Genomic DNA, 24,047 nt, shown 5'->3' on the forward strand with positions numbered 1-24,047 from the left:
GCTTCATGACACAGTGATGGAAAAAATGCAGCTGGAAGTGAAATAAATCCTAACCAGGTGTTGGGAGCAGACATTTGCCACCTGGCCTGGAGAGGTCTGCTAAAATGATGCCATAATTTCCTAGCCTTTTAGCTAATAAAAAACTAATAGACACTTTAGGGAGGAAAAGTGTGGGGAGGGGAAACAAAGGGAAGACAGAGAGACGTGCTGCCAATAACCAAAACTAGGAGGAAAAACTATTCCTCCTGAAATGATTTAAAGTCTATATTGGGGAAATAATATACAATCAAGCCGGTGTATCTCCTATTTTGAGGCTTGCTTGCACTCATCTTTGACTCAGCAGTTACACAATTTTGACTTGGGAGGTGTGACACCACCACAGAGCTTTTAAACATTATTTTAAAGACCAAAGGATCTCTCCTTAAAGCTCGAAGCATAGTGGCTATTTTTTGAGTTGAGTACTCACCTCAAAATGTATTGGGGAGTTTTTGGTTTTTAATATGATTGGTTTTTAAAAGAGCACCCAGGTGAGTGTCGCCTGGAGTGGACGAATAATCTTTGGTGTGTCTGAAAATGGTGCTGATGCGTTTCAGGCTCTGGCCTCTATGTTCCGCTGATAACACTCCATTAGGATTCCCAGATGGCTGGCTTGGAGCCGTGCCCCGCCTATCTGCACAAGGGAGCCTTGATGACATGGGCGCCGTGTGAGCCCAGGCTGTGGCACCCGGACACAGACCAAACCACATTTCCCTCCGGAATCCCCAGGAGGCGGACAGGCCGTCTAGATTACTCCGTGTGTGCCGGCTCGGCCCCGGGGTCACAGAGCCCATGTGTCAGCATTCACGAGGACATAAAACCAAATAAGAGATTCGGTGATCGCTCACCATAAGGCAAAGACCAGTCAGCCGGCTACCTTTACCAAGGGCACAGAGTAAATTATACTGCAGGGAAGCACTTAAGTGAAAGAGAATCCCACCGCCTTGCTGGGGAAAGCCAAGGGTAGCAACCAGAACTCCTTGACCTTGAAACTGGAGAAAATCAGCCCAGAGCCTACCCTACCTGCCCGCCCCCAGCAACTGTGATGAACAGAAAGAAGTTCTAAAACAAAACAAGGGTCTCCTTGTGGTTTATTCAGATTAAGTATAACTGGAAAACTAGATGTTTTCATCAAATATATTCACCTTGCTTCTTGACTGCTGTAATACCCAGAACATCCGAACACCCTCTTACCTTGAACCAAGGAAGAAAAAACAATTTAAGGGGAAAAAATTTAGTTTGCTACCCATCCATGACATCTTAGGCATTTTTAAAAATTATATTTGTAAAGGTAAATGACCACCGGTAGGTTTTCTTCCACCAGAGGAAAAAAAAAATTGCATGAGTTACATTTTAGGAATAAAGAGGGAGAGGAAGAAAATATTACCAAAACATTGAAAGAAAGAATTCTTCCCTTTAGCTCATTTTTTCAGACACCCGCAAAGTACTGAGATGCGTGACAGATTCTATTCCACACACAGAAAGGTAGGGATATCTCTTGGTCAAGATTTTGGGGAAGATGGTTTGGGGAAAGGTATTCTGAACAATACAAATACTAACAAGTGTCTAGTGTTTGTGAGGTACACAACCAACCTATCAAGAAAAAATGTGTCATCAGGAAGAGACAAAATAAAAGACAAAATAAAAACATTTCTGTTAGCCACCTGAAGCATTTTATTTCCCTGTACTTTCTAGATATCTCATTTGCAGATCTCGTCTTTTTTCTTTATCAGCTTGTTTTCTCTAAGTCATGAGCACAGGCTTAATTATGCATAAATGACACACGTTCATTTTGGAAGACAAGTTTTACTAACACAAAAGTGCAGGAGCATGCTAATGAAATTTTCATGTTTACCAAAATAATGTAAGAGTTTGGGGCTTCGACAAGATCAATAAAATGGTAAGTTGAAGTGTTTTATTGAATGGATAAAGGGCGTAGAGGGACACTTAGAATTTCTAGCTACCGTTTCAAAATTGTAATTGTAAATTTGGCACGAAAGGGCTTTTTTTTAGATTAATGCATAAAATTTTTGTTCTTTTTCTTAGGAGTACATTCCTGAGAAAAACTGCCTGAACATTTGCCAGTGACTTGGACCCAGGTTTTATGACTTGGCAGAGTGTCCTGAAGGGGCCTTTAGGAAGGCTTTCAGCATTGAGCCGCGTAGCTGTCCTGTGGTTAGGGATGTTGAGGACACCTGGCGAACAGAGGCCCTGGAAGGCAGGATGGGTGGGAGGACCAGCTCCCAGCCTACTCATCTTTGCATGGGTAGGCGATGCTGACATCCCACACGTCTGTCCATCTGTGACTCTGTTAGCTCTATTCCGAAGCCATGACTTAAAAGACCCCCTCATGACAGGGCCACCTGCATCTCTCTGAGCATCTCTCTGTGGCTACTCCCTGTGTGAGCTGACGCAACGGGCACGGATAATGCAGGTTCACCCTCCCTTCCTCACCACCAACTCACTGAGCTTTTGCAGTTCCAGTCGGTCAACAAATATTTACAGAGCTTTCACTGTGTGCCAGCCTAACAGCTAAAGAGAGATGCACAAGCCCACGGAAATATTCGGTGGGGGTGGGGAATAAGGAGCAGGGAGGTGTGAGAAGAGAGAAGTACTCAGGCTCCCTCAACGAGGGTGTCTCTAAATCCTTACAAGGAAGAACGCAGCTCAAGAAACCTCCGTCCCTCTCCCCCACCCCATCCCTGGGCTTACCCTCCCCCACCCCTCACCAGCACCAGGGGTGCACAGGAATCCAGGCAGGTGTGAAAGAAGCAAACAAAGGTGATAAACGAACAGTTGTGAGGCCAAGCAGGACAAAATCAGAGCAGCCAGTCGCCACTATCTAGTTTGCAAAGGGACCACCCAGAAAATCTGGAGCAATTAGGAGCGAGAAAAAAAACAAATGGTGGTGGTGGTGGCTGGGCGCTTGAGGACGAGGGGAGGAGGGGATCACACAAGTGGGGCAGGACACTGGGACTGGAGACCGAGTCACGGGGTGGGGGGGGCACACACACATTCATGTGCCACAGTACAACTATGAAGTTGCAACATTTACAAAGCGATCAGAAAACAGATTTTAAAATGCAGAGGGAAGGAAACCACATTTAAATTCTAATTATCTTCTGATACTCACTGGAACATTGAAAAGTGAATTTTGAACAGGATATGTGAGTTTTAAAAATTCCATTCTTTTTATCAACATTAAGGAGGGCTCATACCCCCTCCAGCCAAACTGAAGACCAGCAGCTGACACTCTGCATTCCGGCCACGGGTCAGGCAATACGCCGTGCTGTGCGCATTGTTTCATGAGCCCCAGCCCCCCTCCCCCCACATGTTAGTCTTCTCACTGTATGAAATAGCTTGTCCAAGGTCACATGGCTAAGCAGTAGCTGAGCCAGAATTCAAACACAGGCTCCAGATTCCTTTCGGGGATTGCACTACGGCACACAATCCCACCAGTGCCTCTCTACAGGCTGCTCCCTCTGCTGGAAACACACACTCATCATTTCCATCTACTCACCTCCTCCAAGCCCTCTTTTCCATCCTCTCTCCCACGTGAAGCCCTTCATCTCTCAAGCCAGATGGCCTCCTGGCTTGCTGCCTCCTCTGAATGCCTCCACGCTACCCACCCCATGTCCAGCCCCGTTTTAACCTCCGGGGCCAGAACCAGACCCTGACCCACATCAGATCAAACACGGTAAAGCACATTCTTATACCATGCGAGGGGCAAGGTTTTCCTGTCCAATGTTGGAGAAGAGTTTTAGAATTTGGCTTTGAAATTCTCATTTTACTTAGAAGTTACCCATGATCTCTCAGCGGTTACTGTGTGTATGTAAGCATTCTTGAGATCTAAGAGGCCTTGGGAGTTGTTTTCAAAGATGCTAAAACTCGGTGTGCTTAATAAGCCTAGCAGTTACTAAGACTGATCTGCATTTTGTAGAGTTTTAAGCCTTTATGAATTTCAATTTGCAGAGGCTTCTCCCTATTTTTAGAGCCTATGAACACTTTTTTTCCTCAGGTCTCAGAATTTTGTAAGTCCTTGAAAATCTAGTAGGTGCTAAGCACTGTGCCTAAAGAATCTAACGGATAGCGCAGGCCTTAGCCAAGAGCTGCCCTGTGTAATGGTTATATATAGCTCTTGCTTCAAGCCTCGCCGCTGTCCCCACACACTCGTGGCTTTCAGCTTATTGAAGACAGTGATTTTTGTCCTGTTGACAGATTATTCTTTAGAGCGACGAGCACAGCTGCCACGTAATGGATGCTAATGGACTCACTTGTTAAAAAATGTCATAAACAAACACAAAAACCACAGCTTCAACTATGTACTCTACCACCCCTTTCCTAAAACATCTGCAGTTATTTAAAGTTATATTCCTAATGCTTCTCAAAATTTGGATTCTCTTTCCTTAAGAAAAATGCTTTGTCTTCATTGCTTTGGACGATGGTATGAATAAACAGAATACAAACAAGACACATAGTAGGAATCTCTAAAAGTATTCAACTTGTAGATTTCTGTTTCCCTGGTAGTTAGCTACATATTTCCTTCGAAGCATTTATGGGAGAGTTGTACTCATAATTTTCCAGACATGCCATGTGTCTAAGACAGAAATGCTAAACTGTTCTTGGGTCCAGGTAGACTTTCTTTGGTAGTATATGGGCTTCAACTAAATGCAATCTAATAACATTATAACAAAAATGATTAATCAAAAGCTTTTCACATGCCCAACTTTTAGGGACGGGGAAGAGGTGGCTGAGGTTCTACCACAAATAAGGGGAGGGAACGACAGCATTTGTTTCTGTGAACTAGCCCGTACGTCACATGATCGTTTTCACAACACCAGCAGAAAATCATGACTCATGAAAAGGAAAACAAAAAGGCCCAGGTATACTTGCTGTGAACCGTAACAAGAACAGGCGTTATTTGGCGCGCAAATCTTCATGGTAGATACTCATCCTTTAGTATAATAATTGGCCCTGATATCAAAAGGCCTAGCTTTTAAATACTCTTTGGTAAAATAACCAAAACAGAACTTTTCCACATCAGGATAGTGTTGCTACTATTTCCTACATGGAAATAGTATGGGTTGTTTTACCCGGATCCAATAAAAACCCCAGCTTTACCCGGGGACAGGCCAGATTTCACGCGGCCACTGAGAAACTGTAATTTAAATCTCTCTATGACAGTATTCTTAGAGAATAACCAAAATGCTTAGAACTGAGCAGTTTATGCTCGCATAGAAAACCGAGAAGAGAAAAAGAAAGCCAGGAAGGAAAGGTAGGGAGAAGGGCCGGGAGGACTGGTGCTCCCCACACACTCGGCTGGAGCTGGCCCACCTCTTTCCATTACTGTCCCGAAGCATCGCCTTCCCCATCACTCTGGACTTCATCTCCAGCTCCTGCACCTCCTCCAGCAACGTTTTTTTGCACGTATGCTTGGCCCTGTGTCACAAGGAAAAGACAAAAAACACATGACACATGAACCTTACACAGCTATAGAGACCAGTCGCTCCCTTTGGGGCCATATCTCGATGCCCTTTGAGGCCGAGGCTGTGGGCTTTGGACATCACGGAACATTCACTGTCCCTGTGTATGGCCAGGGTTCCACTTTCATAACTTGGGAAGCATCCCAAGTCTTGTAGAACACACTTGAACCATGAACCTCCAAAGTTACCCCACATCCCCCAAAGAACACCGCTTGTTGCTGAAAGCCTGGGGATCTGGCTGAGGACCCGCACCATTCAGACCAAAGACCGGGGTTCATGGATATTCATGGGTCTATCTCTAAAGCTTCTCACCGCAGGACCTAAGAACCCAGAAGACGCTTTAAATCCTTACCTAGTGGATGTATGCTGGTCCCCAGGCCCTGGCCCCTACTGTGATCCCAGAGCCCCGAGTGAGCAGTTTGTTCTCTTTTTTAGCGTGGAAAGAGCCACTATCAGAGCAGGAATGGGAATTATAATGCTGGAGTTCATGCTCTTCAAGCCAAACCCTGCACCTAAAATTTAGGGTCAACACAAATATCCAGGCACAGCTTCTCCACCCTTCTCTTGCAGAGACTTACCATTAGGGCCCATATTCATGGGCCCGCACGGAGTAAAACAACTGAGGGAGTAACAAGAACAAGCTGGCCTCTCCACCACAGCCAAAACCTCAGCCTGGTCCTGTCACTCCCCTTGAACTGTAGGAAGAGCTGCCTGCACCCTTTTTCTGGTTAACGAAAAATACCTTACAACGTTCAAATAAGCGGCTGAGCTAGGATCTTCCTAAAATTGAGGCTACACACAGAGCTACTGGTTGGAAAGGATCCAGTTGAAGAAAGGCAGTTGGCTAGACATGGGTATGAAATGGGAAAAGAAAAACTCAAGAAGAAAAAAAGGCTCCGAACTTAGCAATACAGGGCCGTTTTCCTTATTATGAAAAGCTTTTCATTTCTTTCAGTGTAAACAGACGTGAAGATCCTGCTAAGGACCAGGACTCCAAGACAGAATACGAACAAACGCGGAGCATCTCTGCAAGGAAGTGAGAACAGTGTAGCAGGAACATTCGTGAGCTGTTTCAGGGGAATCACGTACTCCCGCCCACCCTCCACCTTCAAGGGAAGAAAGTCTGTTAAGATAAAACCCAGTCATCCCCTAACACTCCAAGTTAATCTATAATGGAGTATTAGTCCTAAGACACTGTATATGTGGCTGCCATTCCTTTCCCCCAAAGTAAACACGAGAACTTAGCCGCACAGGTTTTAACACATAATACCTTAATTACATCAAGCCGAGTCCGGGGGCTCAGTAGTGATAACATACCGCAGTTCAAAGCAGAGGCCGTGGAATTTTAATTTAAACAAGAAATGAGAAAACATTTAACGTTTTGCTGGAGACAGTCAGAAAGAATGTTAAAATTTACACTGTTCTGTATTATTGAATATGTTGGGCCCCCAACTTTCATTTTCATCTCATGGGCTCATGGGGCTGGAATGGTAACAAGACAACCGAGGGGCAAGCCCCACTCCAGCAGGATTCACCCTGGATATACAGGCCCCAGGAGAACACGCGTGCCTGCCCTGAGGATGAGTGTGTGCTCTGTTTCAGACCCTCCTCCCTCTACCACTGTCCTCCCCTCCTTCCTTTCTCTTCCTCCCCACACAGAGCAAGCAGAGCTCACTAACCTCTGGAACAGCCCTCGGACTTCTCTTCTGGGCTGGGTGACAGGGGCATCATCAAGAAGCAGACGAGAAACAGGAAGGCCGGCCAGTGGGTGCAGGGCACTGGAAAGCTATACCTTAGCCCAGGGGAGAAAGAATCTGGCCCACTGCATTGAAACTGCTGGTTTGGGCTCATACATAAAATCACCTCAGAAGGAAAGGATCTGAGGATGCTGATGCCCCCAGGCACTGTGCATGTTCTCAGTGGACGAAATTCATCTGTATTCAAGAGTTACTCAGCAATTTCTTAGTATTTCCACTAGGCTAGCTCCCGTGAGCTAGCCTGGGGACTTGACCACTATTTGAGAATGCCGGGTAGCAACGCTGGGGATGATTCTGTGAGTCTTTCTGCTTGTGGCACTGAGGTAGAAGCAATGTTAGCAATGCAAAACTGCTTTCTCAACAGCCTTTACCTAATAAAGCCTTAATTAGATAAATGATTCCCCCTGCCCATCAAAGTCCACCTGTGAAAAGCCAGTCTTTAAGCATTAGCCACCGGCATGCAATTTAGGTCTCACCAGGAGCTGGGGTTTGGCTTGCTCTCAGTCACAGCTGTGACAGAGTGAACCCCATGATCCATGAGTGGCTTATCCCCAGTGGTCCGGGGCTGCTCCATCTAACCCCGCATCAAGAAACCAGATGATTGCAGAAGAGGCAACGTGGGGTTGCTTAGCCACTGTCAAGAGCGCGAGAGTCATCTGTGAGCCCCCAGGGATAGCTGTGGGTAACTCCAGGTTATGAGGAACTTCTAAAATAAATAGATTGGCTTAGATTTTCTTTTGTTTTTTTTCTGGAAACTTTTTTCCTCCACTCTTTCTTTTGCATGGAAAAGTAGCAAGTCAGAAGGATACATTAAATTCTAAATGTGAATGAAAATGTAAATACAATGTGCTTCACGTGAGCTTAGTTCAGGTAGAAAGTTTTTTTTTAAAAAAATCAAGACTCATTTGTATACAGAAATTTCTTATTACCTTTTATTTCCATTTAACTGCCTATCTGGGATTATAATAAGGAAATGAAGTCATCCTGGAATTGCTGAACGTATTGTGTGCTGACTGGTAAAGTATAAGAGATACAGTTAGATAAAAGGAGACTGGTTCCTGTGTTCAGTGGCCTTGAGCTTTATATTATTTTTATAAAGCAACTAATGGATTTCTCCTAAATGAGAATAAGTACATAGCAGCTTACCTAAGAATGCTGTCATGGGCAAACATTTTGGAAGTGTGTACGCTAAAGGATATTAAAATAGTTCTGGGCAATTTAAATTTCATGCTCCTAATAAAAATACTCATTAGCCAGGTATCACATATAATCAATCAATTATTTTAGTAAAAGATGTGTTAGTTTGGTCCCTCATGAAAATTATGGTTAACAAGATAACAGAGTAGGTACTTTATGGCATCCAAATCTGACTTAAGATAGTCTAGTAATGGATCTTCAAGCAGAAAGCTAACAGACTTCATGGAAAAAATGACTAAACTCATGCTGAGTTTCTTTTTTCTTGAGTTTTCTTTTTTCTTTTTTTTTTTTCCTGACTCTGAACAGTCAAGGTCCTAAAATGGCAGAGAGGGACTGGGCAAAGTAAGGGGTGGGGGGAAATGCAGAAAGAGAGCAGTTCACTTTGCTAAGCGCTCCTAGAAACACACATGGAAAGGTGGGCCTGCATTCTGCTGGGATTTAAAGCTCTTTCAAAATAGAGTCAACCACTAAAATTCAAAACAAAACAAGAGATCTGTAAGATTGGCCCAAGGCAAGATGAGAGAACACAACCGCCCTGCAAACATTGCCCCACGTCCCTGTCATGGCACAGGCTCCTCGGGGACCCGGGATTCCGGTTCACTTCACTCAAAACTCTCCTTGGAAGTCCAAGGAGAGCCGTAGCACATCATGTTTCAATAAAGAGTTGACAGCTGGAACCAAATGAAGGGTGGCTGTGGACAATCAGGGCTCATGTTTTTGTCCAGTGTGCAGGAAGGGAAAACAGAACACATTCTGGGAGGTAGAAGCTCAGAAGGAGAAATCACAGTCCCGTGCAGTGGCCTCACTGGAGGTGAGCAACGCATAGTCTGCTTCCACTTCCCGGAGAAACCTCTAATTTACTGGATCCAACAACATCTATTTCAGGCAGGGAGTATAACGTAAGATAAAACCCGAGCCCCGTGATCTCAGGGAAAATTCCCAAATAAGCTTGCCAAATGCTTGTCTTTGAGGAGAGAGGTGACTGTAGTTTAGACATTAAATGTGTATTACAAATTGAGCATGTACTTTGGGCAAATACTGCCGGGGGAGGGGCGGGCAGAGCCAATATACACCATTCTCCCTGGCTTCCCCGAATAAAACCAGACAAAAGTACATTTCTGTAAGTGCCTCTGGACTTCAGTAGGAGCCTTTCCGGCTCAGCCCAAAGCTGAGGTGCTGTCTGCTCCTGGGAAGGGCTGTTTTCTGGGCCTGTCCCGGGCAGGAGGCGGCGGGCACGACCATGCCCAGGGTCTGCCTGTGCTGGTCCCCCGACCAGTGCCTCCTTCGTAGTGCATGGGCCCTCCTCCTACCTGGCTGGCAAGCTTCTCGGAAACAAGGGACTTTTACTTTTTCCATATGGTGGAGCTGGAGGCAGTGCCCTTTGATTTATCCTTGCTAAAATGTAAATGGTGCTAATTTTATAGTGCCGGGGGAGAACAAACACAAGTCCTCTTTGAAGGAGTAATTTGCTTCATTGGTGACGGGTAACTTTTACTTGGAATGGATTGGAAAAGGTCCAGAAGACTGATGAGGAGGTAGAGACACTGTAATCGGCAGCCACTTTTTGAAATAGTAGAAAGATACTTCTGCTAAGGTCTCACTCGGCAAACACAGACTCGGCAAACTTTTTTTTTTTTTCCATGACGTTAATCAAGATAGTTGAATTAAAATAGGCTGAGATTAATTTATAATCACATTCCTATTCTCAATCACTATAAATTGTAAAGTGATCTGATGTAGCCAGTATCATGTTGTATTTACCTAAAACTAACCTGTCATGTAAAATTGAAGAGATTTAGCAAGGTAATAGAGCGTGCCACAACTGGGTTATGTGCTGTAAGAACAAATAATAGAACTAGCATTTTGTTTCAGCGCATTTATTAGATTAAGAAAACATCTTTCCTGGCTATAATAATTTCATTTCCAAGGATTCTAATTCAGCTATTTATAGAATACAGGTTTAGCAGATAAAAGGGAAGTAGTGGAAATCAAGGCATTTAATAGAGTTATTTAATTTTTAGTAATAGTTGCAAAACTTAGTGAAGAGAAAAAAAACACCCAAAATATGTGCTATACAATTCTCTCTCTTCCTCTCTCTCTGCATTAGGCATCACCGGTTGTCAAGATAATGCCAAAATGAAGACTTCTTCAAAAGACATCCTTAACTGTCAGGCAAGAACAATTCTCCTTGAATGTGGGAGGAAGGAGAGATAAAAATGAAATCTGATGTCTTCTCCTGGAAGGTATGGATTAAAGTCTCAATTCTCTACCTCAGGGCCCCAAAATAATTATGCTTTGCCCAAAGTAAAACCAATCCAGGAGTCTCAATTTTCAGGGAAGTTGGCAACTATTTGTAGGAGGAATCAACCTACCCCAAACAAAAATCAATATTATCTCTTTTGGAGTCTTCCATCTCTTTCTCATGGATGAAATTAAAATTAACATTATCTTGGAACTTAGTTGCTTAGTTTACCTTGTGCACAAGATATTTCAGAAACAATATATTTTGAAACATGTAAGCAAAACTGCGCATGAATTATTTCCTACTTAACCTACATTATAATTTCATCTTTGTGATTAATCTTCTCATAGATTTGTACACTGACACTCTAAATAAATTACTTTTGAAGGACTCCTCCTGTGAATTATTGGAAAAATGAAGACTACTTCATTCCAGGTTATTTTCTAACTTGAAATGGCTTACATATACACAATTTTTATTTAAGTCTGGGATTTAAAGCCAGGTTATATTTGTGATCACTTAGGCATTGATTTTTTAGATATAAGGAGAAATGAGTTTTGGGTTATGCTTCCTAAACCTGATGGAATAAATCTGTACTTAGAAACCCTCCCTTAAAATAATGTACAAGCACCATACCTACTGACCTTTACATAGCCTGTCTTGGGACTCCTTTTTGTCTATATTCTCCTATCAAGGTGAAGCACAGGTTAAAAGAAAGAAAGAAAACCACAAGAAACCAAAACCCCCAACACCCTTTATAAACATCTGTTGCTGGCAGGTAGCAGAAGACCTGTTCCTTCTGAAGTCTCATAGCATGAAATACCCTATGGCCAGCATTCATGACAGGTGACTGCAAGGACAGAAGAGCAAGACTTAGGGTGACTACATCACTTTTCACTTACGCTCTCCATGCTACATCTTCCATCAAACATGCTGTGGGCACCAGAAATAATCCCAGCCAGAAGTGTGCGGAGCTCAGGACCATTGTTGCCTGCAAGGAACAGAAGTGACAAGTGTGTTAATACTTGTTCTTTCAAAAGCAGATGTAATTGAACCAACGTGAAACATTCCATGACACAAAAACAACAGAAAGCATTAAATTCAACCACAGTGAAAACATTCACCTAGGAAGGATGTCCAGGGGACCTGATGTGGTGAGCGCCTCTCTGTTGATCTCCATCAGCTCTTGCCTCCTTTTATTTTAACAAGTGTTGTTGTCTCCTTCTGTCTATAAAGTGCTTTTAAGCCCCCTTCTGGTCAGAATGTTGACCCTAAAGCCCTCCTTTAGAGAAAGCTGGAGCCAGACTCCTACCAAATAAACTTTTCTCTACTAGGCTCCTCACATCCTCTTCCCCTATCCATGAGCTCATGTTCCTTCACTGCTCATTCATTCACAGAACCAGTACCTTGGCGCAAGGCCGGGTGATTCTCAACACCCAGAAGAGGAAAAGGAATGGTTATAGACTTTGCCTTCAAGGAACCTATAATTGTAAGTACGCGCGTGCACACGCACACACACACACACACACACCATTGTGCGGTATAATCTACAGATTTTCCTTGACTTATGATGGGGTCACATCCTAATAAACCCAACATAAGTTGAAAATATCCTAAGTCAAAAATGCATTTAATAACCTAACCTACTGAACATCATACAGTTGGGCAATACCACCTATTATATCTATTATAAAATAGATATTATTATAAAAATGGAAGTTCCTCAGAAAATTAAAAAGAGGGGGGCGGAGCAAAATGGCGGAGGAGTAGGAGACCTGGATTTCATCTCCTCTCAGGAATTCAGCTGGATAGGGATCAAACCATTCTGAACACCTACAAACTCAACAGGAGATCGAAGAAAAGAAGAGCAACAACTCTCTCATCAGAAAAGCGACCACTTTCTGGAATGTAGGACATGCGGAGAAGTGAATCCGAGGCGATATTCGGGAGGATAGATGGCGGGGGAGGGGCCTCCGTTGGCCGCTTCTGGCAAGTGATAGAGCTGCGGAGCACAAAATCGGAACTTTTAGAAGTCCGCTCCGCTGAGGGACATCACTCCGGTGGCTAAGCGGGGGGTGGAACCCTCGCGGGACAGTGTGGTCTCAGGACCCTCGGGGTCACAGAAAGACCAGGGGTGCCCTGAGTGTGGCAGAACTCCCAGGTAATGGAGCAGGGAAGCTGGCTGCAGAGGCGGAGCCCAGGCACAGGCTCTCAGCTCGGGGTTGACATAAACCGTGATCCGCGGCACAGTCGGGCCCCTGCTCCTCCAGCAGGGACCCAACAAGCGGCAGATCCGGGGAGACTCACCTTCCTCCCCCAGGAGGAGCGGCGCAAGAGCGCACCGCAGGGATCTGCTGGGTTTGGACCCTCCACCCGGGGTCGGGTGCCAGAGATAGAAACGCATGGTCACAGGCCGGGTGAGCACGGAGTGAGCCGGAGACCGGGGAGCCAGGAGTGACTGACTGCTTTTCTCTGGGGGCTCACTGAGGAGCGGGGCCCGAGTTCTCGGCTCCTCCGAGGCGGAGATTAGGAGGCCGCCATTTTCACTCTCCGCCTCCAAAGCTGTATGGAAAGCTCACAGGGAACAAAAGCTCTGGAGAGCAACCCAATCAGATTACTTAGCCCAGACCGGGCAAGGGCGGGGCAATTCCGCCTCTGGCAAAGACATTTGGAAACCATGGCAACAGGCCCAGCCCCCAGAAGATCAGCGAGAACAACTAGCCAAGACCAAGTTTACCGATCAATGAGAACAGCAGAACTCCAGCGCTAGGGGAATACTACACATAGAATTCATGGCCTTTTTACCATGATTCTTTAGTCTTTCAAAGTTAAATTTTTTAACTGTCTTTTTTTCTTTTTTTTTAATTTTTCTTTTTCCCTTTTTCAACCAAAATCTTATCAATCCCTTTTTTAAAAAAACATTTTTATTTTTCATTTTTAGAGTCATATTCTATCCCTTCATAGTAGTTACCCATATATTTGGCATATATATATAAGTTGTTCTCTCTTTAAAATTTTGAGATAGTTTCTTCTAACAGATCAAAATATACCCTAAATCTCTAGTATATGTTTTTTTTCTACTCCCCTGCCTGATCACATTCTCTCCCTTTTTTTTCTTTTTTCTTTTTTTAAATCCTCTTCTTTCTTTTTTCAAACAACTTCTTATCAATTCCTTTTATAAAATTTTTTATAATTTCCATCTTTACAGTCATATTCCATCTCTTCATCATATCAACCCTTATTTTTGTACATATATAAGTTTTTCTTTCTTTAAAATTTTGGGAAGCACTTTCTTCTAACAGACCAAAATACACCCAAAATCTAGTGTGTGGCACTGATCTATATACCAGCCTGATCATATTTGATCACATTCTGGTTTTTTGTTGTTGTTGTTTTGTTTTGTTCTGTTTTTGTTTGTTTTTATCTTTATCTTTTTCTTTTTCCTTTTTCTCTCTTTCCCTTTCTTTTCCCACTGTTTCAGGTCTTTTCTAATTTGTTTAGAGTATATTTTCTGGGGATGTGGTTACTCTGCTAGCATTTTGTTCTCTCATTAATCTATTCTCCTCTGCACAAAATGACAAGACGGAAAAAATCACCTCAACAAAAAGAACAAGAGGTAGTACCGACTGCCAGGTACCTACTCAATATGGACATTAGTACGATGTCCGATCTAGAGATCAGAATCATCACTTTAAAGATACTAGCTGGGCTTGAGAAAAGCATGGAAGTTATTAGAGAAACTCTTTCTGGAGAAGTAAAAGAACTAAAATCTAACCAAGTTGAAATCAAAAAGGCTATTCATGAGGTGCAATCAAATACGGGGGCACTAACTGCTAGGATAAATGAGGCAGAAGAGAGAATCAGTGATATAGAAGACCAAATGATGGAAAATAAAGAAGCTGAGAAAAAGAGAGATAAACAATTACTGGATCACAAGGGCAGAATTCGAGAGATAAGCGATACCATAAGATGAAACAACATTAGAATAATTGGGATCCCAGAGGAAGAAGAAAGAGAGAGGGGGGCAGAAGGTATAATGGAGCAAATTATAACAGAGAACTTCCCTAATTTGGGGAAGGAAACAGGCATCAAAATCCAGGAAGCACAGAGAACCCCTCTCAAAATCAATAAAAATAGGTCAACACCCCGACATCTAATAGTAAAACTTATGAGTCTCATAGGCAAAGAGAAAATCCTGAAAGCAGCTCAGGAGAAGAGATATGTAACCTACAATGGTAGAAACATTAGATTGGGAACAGACCTATCCACAGAGACCTGGCAGGCCAGAAAGGACTGGCAGGATATATTCAGAGCACTAAATGAGAAAAATATGCAGCCAAGAATACTCTATCCAGCTAGGCTCTCATTGAAAATTGAAGGAGAGATAAAAAGCTTCCAGGACAAACAAAAACTAAAGGAATTTGCAAACACAAAACCAGCCCTACAGGAAATCTTGAAAGGGGTCCTCTAAGCAAAGAGAGAGCCTAAAAGCAACATAGACCAGAAAGGACACAGACAATATACAGTAACAGTCACCTTACAGGCAATACAATGGCACTAAATTCCTATCTTTCAATAGTTACCCTGAATGTAAATGGGCTAAATGCCCCAATCAAAAGACACTGGCTATCAGATTGGATTAAAAAACAAGACCCATCGATATGCTGTCTGCAAGAGACTCATTTTAGAACCAAAGACACCCCCAGATTGAAAGTGAGGGGGTGGAAAACCATTTACCATGCTAATGGATACCAAAAGAAAGCTGGGGTGGCAATCCTTATATCAGACAAATTAGATTTTAAACCAAAGACTGTAATAAGAGATGAGGAAGGACATTATATCCTACTTAAAGGGTCTATCCAACAAGAAAATCTAACAATTATAAATATCTATGCTGCTAACATGGGAGCAGCCAATTATATAAGGCAACTAATTACAAAAGCAAAGAAACACATTGACAACAATACAATAATAGTGAGGGACTTTAACACCCCCCTCACTGAAATGGACAGATCGTCTAAGCAAAAGATCAACAAGGAAATAAAGACTTTAAATGACACACTGGACCAAATGGACTGCACCGACGTATTCAGAACATTCCATCCCAAAGCAACGGAATACACATTCTTCTCTAGTGCCCATGGAACATTCTCCAGAATAGATCACATCCTAGGTCATAAATCAGGTCTCAACCGGTACCAAAAGATTGGGATCATTCCCTGCCTATTTGCAGACCACAATGCTTTGAAACTAGAACTCAATCACGGGAGGAAAGTCGGAAAGAACTCAAATACATGGAGGCTAAAGAGCATCCTACTGAAGAATGAATGGGTCAACCAGAAAATTAAAGAAGAATTTAAAAAATTCATGGAAACCAATGAAAACGAAAACACAACTATTCAAAATCTTTGGGATGCAGCAAAGGCAGTCCTAAGAGGAAAGTAAATAGCAACACAAGCCTTTCTCAAGAAACAAGAAAGGTCTCAAGTACACAACCTAACCCTACACCTAAAGGAGCTGGAGAAAGAACAGCAAATAAAGCCTAAACCCAGCAGGAGAAGAGAAATCATAAAGATCAGAGCAGAAATCAATGAAATAGAAACTAAAAGAAGAGTAGAACAGATCAACAAAACTAGGAGCTGGTTCTTTGAAAGAATTAACAAGACTGATAAACCCCTAGCCAGACTTATCAAAAAGAAAAGAGAAATGACCCAAATCAACAAAATCATAAATGAAAGAGGAGAGATCACAACCAACACCAAAGAAATACAAACAATTATAAGAACATATTATGAACAACTCTATGCCAGCAAATTAGATAACCTGGAAGAAATGGAGGCATTCCTAGAGATGTATCAACTACCAAAACTGAACCAGGAAGAAATAGAAAACCTGAACAAACCTATAACCACTAAGGAAATTGAAGCAGTCATCAAAAATCTCCCAAAAAACAAAAGCCCAGGGCCAGATGGCTTCCCAGGGGAATTCTACCAAACATTTCAAGAAGAATTAATACCTATCCTTCTGAAACTGTTCCAAAAAATACAAATGGAAGGAAAACTTCCAAACTCATTTTATGAGGCCAGCATTACCTTGATCCCAAAACCAAACAAAGACCTCATCAAAAAGGAGAATTACAGACCAATATCCCTGATGACATGGATGCAAAAATTCTCACCAAAATACTAGCCAATAGGATCCAACAGTCCATTAAAAGGATTATTCACCACGACCAAGTGGGATTTATCCCTGGGCTGCAAGGTTGGTTCAACATCCGCAAATCAATCAACGTGATACAATACATTAACAAAAGAAAGAACAAGAATCATATGATCCTCTCAGTAGATGCAGAAAAAGCATTTGACAAAGTACAGCATCCTTTCTTGATCAAAACTCTTCAGAGTATAGGCATAGAGGGTACATACCTCAGTATCATAAAAGCCATCTATGAAAAACCTACAGCGAATATCATTCTCAATGGCGAAAAACTGAGAGCTTTCCCCCTAAGGTCAGGAACACGGCAGGGATGTCCACTATCACCACTGCTATTCAACATATATTGGAAGTCCTAGCCACAGCAATCAGACAACAAAAAGAAATAAAAGGCATCCAAATCGGCAAAGAAGTCAAACTCTCACTCTTTGCAGATGATATGATACTTTATGTGGAAAACCCAAAAGACTCCACTCCAAAACTCCTAGAACTCATACAGGAATTCAGTCAAGTGTCAGGATATAAAATCAATGCACAGAAGTCAGTGGCATTCCTATACACCAACAACAAGACAGAAGAAAGAGAAATTAAGGAGTCGATCCCATTTACAATTGCACCCAAAACCATAAGATACCTAGGAATAAATCTAACCAAAGAGGCAAAGGATCTGTACTCAGAAAACTATAAAATACTCATGAAAGAAATTGAGGAAGACACAAAGAAATGGAAAAACGTTCCATGCTCATGGATTGGAAGAACAAATATTGTGAAGATGTCAATGCTACCTAGAGCAATCTACACATTCAATGCAATCCCCATCAAAATACCATCCACTTTTTTCAAAGAAATGGAACAAATAACCCTAAAATTTGTATGGAACCAGAAAAGACCCTGAATAGCCACAGGAATGTTGAAAAAGAAAAGCAAAGCTGGTGGCATCACAATTCCAGACTTCAGGCTCTATTACAAAGCTGTCATCATCAAGACAGTATGGTACTGGCACAAAAACAGACACACAGATCAATGGAACAGAATAGAGAGCCCAGAAATGGACCCTCAACTCTATGGTCAACTCATCTTTGACAAAGCAGGAAAGAATGTCCAGTGGAAAAAAGACAGTCTCTTCAACAAATGGTGTTGGGAAAATTGGATAGCTACATGCAGAAGAATGAAACTGGACCATTTCCTTGCACCACACACAAAAACAGACTTCAAATGGTTGAAAGACCTCAATGTGAGACAGGAGTCCATCCAAATCCTAAAGGAGAACACAGGCAGCAACCTCTTTGACCTCAGCCAAAGCAACTTCTTCCTAGAAACATCGCCAAAGGCAAGAGAAGCAAGGGCAAAAATGAACTACTGGGACTTCATCAAGATAAAAAGCTTTTGCAAAGCAAAGGAAACAGTCAACAAAACCAAAAGACAACCGACAGAATGGGAGAAGATATTTGCAAATGACATATCAGATAAAGGGCTAGTATCCAAAATCTATAAAGAACTCATCAAACTCAACACCCAAAGAACAAAGAATCCAATCAAGAAAAGGGCAGAAGACATGAACAGACATTTTCCAAAGAAGACATCCAAATGGCCAACAGACACATGAAAAAGTGCTCAATATCGCTTGGCATCAGGGAAATCCAAATCAAAACCTTAATGAGATACCACCTCACACCAGTCAGAATGGCTAAAATTAACAAGTCAGGAAATGACAGATGTTGGCGGGGATGGGGAGAAAGGGGAACCCTCCTACACTGTTTGTGGGAATGCAAGCTGGTGCAGCCACTCTGGAAAACAGTATGGAGGTTCCTCAAAAAGTTGAAAATAGAGCTACCACATGATCCAGCAATTGCACTACTGGGTATTTACCCCAAAGATACAAAAGTAGGGATCCGAAAGTGTACATGCACCCCGATGTTTATAACAGCAATGTCCACAATAGCCAACTGTGGAAAGAGCCAAGATGTCCATCAACAGATGAATGGATAAAGAGGATGTGGTAATATATATACAATGGAATATTATGCAGCCACCAAAAGGAATGAGATCTTGCCATTTGCAACGACGTGGATGGAACTGGAGGGTATTATGTTGAGCGAAATAAGTCAAACAGAGAAAGACATGTATCATATGATCTCACTGATATGAGGAATTCTTAATTGCAGGAAACAAACTGAGGGTTGCTGGAGTGGGGGGTGGGGTGGGAGGGAGGGGGTGACTGGGTGATAGACACTGGGGAGGGTATGTGCTCTGGTAAGTGCTGTGAATTGTGCAAGACTGTTGAATCTCAGATCTGTACCTCTGAAACAAATAATGCAATATATGTTAAGAAAAAAAAAAAAAAGAGGTAGCAGGAGGGGAAGAATGAAGGGGGGGAAATCGGAGGGTAGACGAACCATGAGAGACGATGGACTCTGAAAAAGCAAACTGAGGGTTCTAGAGGGGAGGGGGGTGGGAGGATGGGTTAGCCTGGTGGTGGGTATTGAGGAGGGCACATTCTGCGTGGGGCACTGGTTGTTACGCACAAACAATGAATCATGGAACACTACATCTAAAACTAGTGATGTAATGTATGGGGATTAACATAAGAATAAAAAAATTAAAAAAAAAAGAAAATTAAAAATAGAAATACCATATGATCCAGTAATTTCACTACTGGGTATTTACCCAAAGAAAACAAAACACTAATTTGAAAGGTATATATGCACCTTTATGTTTACTGTAACATTATTTACAACAGTCAAGAAATGGAAACAACCTAAGTGTCCATCCACAGATGAATGGACAAGGAAGATATTGTGTGTACATACACACACAATCACTCACACATAATGAAATACTGAAATATTACTTGGCCATAAAAAAGAATGAGATCTTGCCATTTCTGACAACATGGATGGACCTAGAAGATGGGCTAAGTGAAATAAGCCAGACAGAGAAAGACAAGTATCATAAGTGAAGACTAACATGTGGAATCTAAAAAAACAAATGAACAAACAAAAAAAAGCAAAAAAAAAAGACCCATAAATACAGAGAACAAACTGATAGTTGCCAGAGGGGCGGGGGGGTGGGGGGATGGGCACAACAGGTAAAGGGAGGAGGGAGATACAGGCTTCCAGTGATGGAATGACTAAGTCATGGAGATGAAACGTACACCATAGGGAATACAGTCAACGGTACAATAACAGTGTTGTACACGTACATGTACACATGGTAGGTACACTATGAATAGACTTGTCAAATCACTATGTTGTACACCTGAAAACAACGTAACGGGTGTCACCCACATTTCAATTAAAAAAACAGAAAACAAGATTGAAAATATAATCAGGTGTCGAGTGTCTCATGTAATGTATCGAATACTGCCCTAGAAGACAAACGCATGGCTGTCTGGGCGCAGAATGGTTGTCAGTGTGTGGGTTATTTACCCACGTGGTGATGTGGCTGGCTGGGAGTGGCCAGTGCCCAGCATCATGAGAGAGGATTGTGCCACAAACTGCTAGCCCAGGAAGAGATCCAAATCCCAAATCCCAAATATGGTTTCTACCGAATGCGTATCACTCTCACGCCATCATAAAGTTGAAAAATCCTAAGTTGAAAGTCCATCTGACGTCAGGGACCATCTGTCCACTAGACACAGTGGAATATAATATGGATCATGATCACATTCTACGGGGGTTTCAGAAGGCTAGAAGGCTGGTAAGGCTTCTTAAAGAAGATAGAAGGTGAGATGTGTCCAGAAAGATAAACAGGATTTCCAGAGCTAAAGAGGGGCAGAGAGAGAGCAATTCCAAGGGGCAGGCTGGATGACAGGGACAGGCAGTGAGGAGTGCAGCCTTTGATGAGATTTACTTGTTCCTGGCATGCTGAGTCACAGACAGTTTTGGGCAGAGGGTTTTAAGGAATAGAGTTGCAGGGCCGAGTTAAATGTCAGGCGAGGAGCTGAAAAGAAAATTTAGGCAAAGGCAGAGGGAGGGATAAGTTTGCTCTGAACGGAAACAGGGGCTGGGGAGTCCAGGGTCCTTGGAGTTTGGTTTCCAGGGAGCATGGCTGGGAGCACGGAGCTGGCTGGCCTAGGAGGGTGGGCTACTTAGAAAAGGGACCAAAGTGACAGAACCCTTTTACATTCATCGGTTTGCTTTTTCTGGAGGCCTCACCATGCAGTTCTACCAGAATAGACAGGTTTTGCCACAACTCATTACAAAGTGGCACGAGGCTTTCCAAGGGCGGGCGGGCAGTGGGGTGGCTGAGGCACGTGTAGGGTGAGGGACACTTTGAGAATCAAGGGGGGCTCAGGGCAGCTCTCTTCAAGTGCTAGAGGGTGGGGTTCACCCTGACCCCAGTGTGGCACACAAGCCTCAACTCATTCTGTTCTGGGGGGCCGGCCACTCCCACTGAGGCCCTTCTTGCTCCATCTGACTGCTCCTGAGAAGGGCTTCTGTCTCTGTGCCTGTCCTCCCAGCTTCTCCGTCTGCACCCCGAATCTCTGGCAGCCCTGGCAAAGCCCATGCCTCACTACACCTGTCTTGCCTCTGAACTCTGGCACATCGCTCTGTGTGGTGCTAGGAACTCGACGACAATGAATCTGAGAAGCAGTGAGGTCTGGGGTAGAGCCGAACTCCACCCTGGCATTGGAGGACCTGCTTTCATTTTCTAGAACAAGAGTGCCAGCTTTCTGAAAGAATAGTTTTGAACCTCAAAACTGTGTGAGTGCATTGTGCCCCATCAAACGTATCTCTCCAAGTTCACCCTAAGGAAGTAAGAAAACATCAGAAGTAGCAAGTACAAGAATATCCACATAGTGCTGCTACCAGAGAAAGAAAGAAATGTCCAAGAACAGGACTTGGCTCTACGGTGGGACGTACGCACAATGGGCCTCTGTACAGCAGTGAAAGTGATCGAGAATTATATTTGTTGACAAAGAGAAAGATCATGTTATCCTGCTAAGGAAAGCTCTAGGTCCTGACCCCTCTTACAACAGACCTACCATGGCAAGGGGGGTGGGGTGGGGGGTGGGAGAAACAGCACAATTAGGCCAAATCTCGAAATTGAACTTGAGATGCCATATCCTGATGCAGTCCACTGCAAGTTACCGTGTCTTTTTTTTTTTTTTTTTTTTAAGATTTTATTTATTTATTTGACAGAGAGAGACACAGCGAGAGCAGGAACACAAGCAGGGGGAGTGGGAGAGGGAGAAGCAGGCTTCCTGCCGAGCAGGGAGCCCGATGTGGGGCTCAATCCCAGGACCCCGGGACTATGACCTGAGCCGAAGGCAGACGCTTAACGACTGAGCCACCCAGGCGCCCCTACCGTGTCTTTAAGTGTTAAGCATTATACACATATCTATATATATATCAATATAGACTCTAATTTTTGTAAGTCCTGCTTTAGGATTTCCTCACCTTTCACAGACACATTCTGGGACTTCAAAAACAGTTAGTGAGTGGTCCCAGCCTCGCTGGACTTCAGACTACCATCCCCTTTCATATGTGCGTGCTTACATGTTCAGGAATAATGCATGGAATAGCAAGCAGAAGGAGTATGACTGCTGATTATTGTTTGCATATCTCTTTGGCTATCTCGATTTCCTCTTCTTTCCTACAGAAAACACGTCTTCCTCATATGAAAGAAACACTTAACTCAAGCCCACCCTCCATCCCCCGAGCGCACTTCAGGAAGGAACAGATTAGCCAGCTCCCTCGGCAAGTCCAGCCTCCCCACGACAGCCCTCTTGCCTCTGGGCCCGACTGTGTGGCCAGTCCAGTCCCAGTGCTGAGCTGGCTCGTTGGGGTTTGCTCTCCACTCTGCATGCTTAGGGTGGGGCATGGCCCCGGAAGGTGGACTCCTTCAAGCTATACTTACAGGGTTACGTCCTGGATCACCTGCCAGGTATATTTATCAAAGCGTAGGGTCATTTAAAACTAACATTTTACAACAAGGTACTATTTAAAACAGATTATGAAACTAAGAATTTTAGTTGCTGAGGGAAGTCAGGACAATGAACTTTGCACTGCCCTGTTGGAAATAGGAAGCCCCCTCTCAAATGAACAAAAGTTAGATAGAAATTTGCAACTATTGTTTTGTTGTTGGTTTTTAAAACTAGGAGCTGGGAAGATTTCATGTATATAACCTAAAGGTGTGTCTCCAGAAGGGTTTCTACATATTTTTACAGAATGACTGAGATCCAAAGTCCTAAAAGCTTCTCTAAGGCCACAGCTTTCGTTATTTAAATTTAATTACATTTTTCTTGTTCTCTTAGCATAGCAAAAAAAAAAAAAAAATGTTTATTGAGCTGGGCTGGGTGATTTAAATTACCCTCTGCCCTCACCCCTCCTAAATACTGTTGATGAGGTTTTAAAAGCATCCTTTTGATGTGCTGTCTATTGGGAAGAATGCACCCCTCAGTTAACATATCTTTACTAGCACTGACCTGAACCACTCAGGTGCCAAATACATAGGAACCCACTGCAGGTAAACTGAGGCGTAGGTGGGTGAAATGAGTTGACTCCAGTTGACTGGAGGCTTGACTGATTGTAATGAGCTGCCCAGCACAGCTGTGGAGTTAGACCAAGAGTATTAACCAGGGACACCCATGATGGGAGTGATCAGGGATTAGTACATTCATTTGCTACAGCGTGCTACTCATCACACCCCCTCCCCGCAATGAGCTCAGGTCTAGCCACCCAAGAAAGTGGTGATAGATGAGAAGTTTTTGTGTGTTGTTTTTTTTTTTTTAAGATTTTATTTATTTATTTTTGAGAGAGAGAGAGCACAGAGGGAGAGGGAGAAGCAGACTCCCCGCTAAGCAGGGAGCCCGATGCGGGACTCAATCCAAGGACTCTGAGATCATGACCTGAGCCCAAGGCAGACACTTCACCGACTGAGCCACACAGGTGCCCAGGAAGTTTTAAAAGGGAAGCAGGAGTAACCAGAGCCAGGTAAGGGCAGTTTGTGCTCCCAGTGTGGGGCGCAGGGGAAACAATGCTGACAGTGGAGAAGGGGACAGCTTAGCTGCCCCGGAGAAGGAACTAGGATTTCTCTGTGCATCGCTAAGTGCCAGGCCTTCCCATTTAATCCTTCACAGTTCCCATTTCACAGAAGAAAATTTAAGTCTGCAAC

The 24,047-nt window shown here is 43.3% G+C and overlaps 1 protein-coding gene across 1 annotated transcript in view; it reads right to left on the reverse strand.

The window, feature by feature from the left end:
- Positions 1 to 24,047, reverse strand: part of ATP8A2 (ATPase phospholipid transporting 8A2) — a 604,495-nt gene that overhangs the window by 41,815 nt on the left and 538,633 nt on the right. Inside the window, exons 34-35 of the mRNA XM_035003669.1 lie at positions 11,618 to 11,706; positions 5,371 to 5,475 (exon numbers count right to left, since the gene is read on the reverse strand). Of these exons, the coding sequence (XP_034859560.1) occupies positions 5,371 to 5,475; positions 11,618 to 11,706 (194 nt within the window). The remainder of the gene's footprint in view (positions 1 to 5,370; positions 5,476 to 11,617; positions 11,707 to 24,047) is intronic.

The sequence above is a fragment of the Mirounga leonina genome, unplaced genomic scaffold (assembly GCF_011800145.1).
Source record: "Mirounga leonina isolate KUSES-001 unplaced genomic scaffold, KU_Mleo_1.0 Mir_127, whole genome shotgun sequence".
NCBI lineage: Eukaryota > Metazoa > Chordata > Mammalia > Carnivora > Phocidae > Mirounga > Mirounga leonina.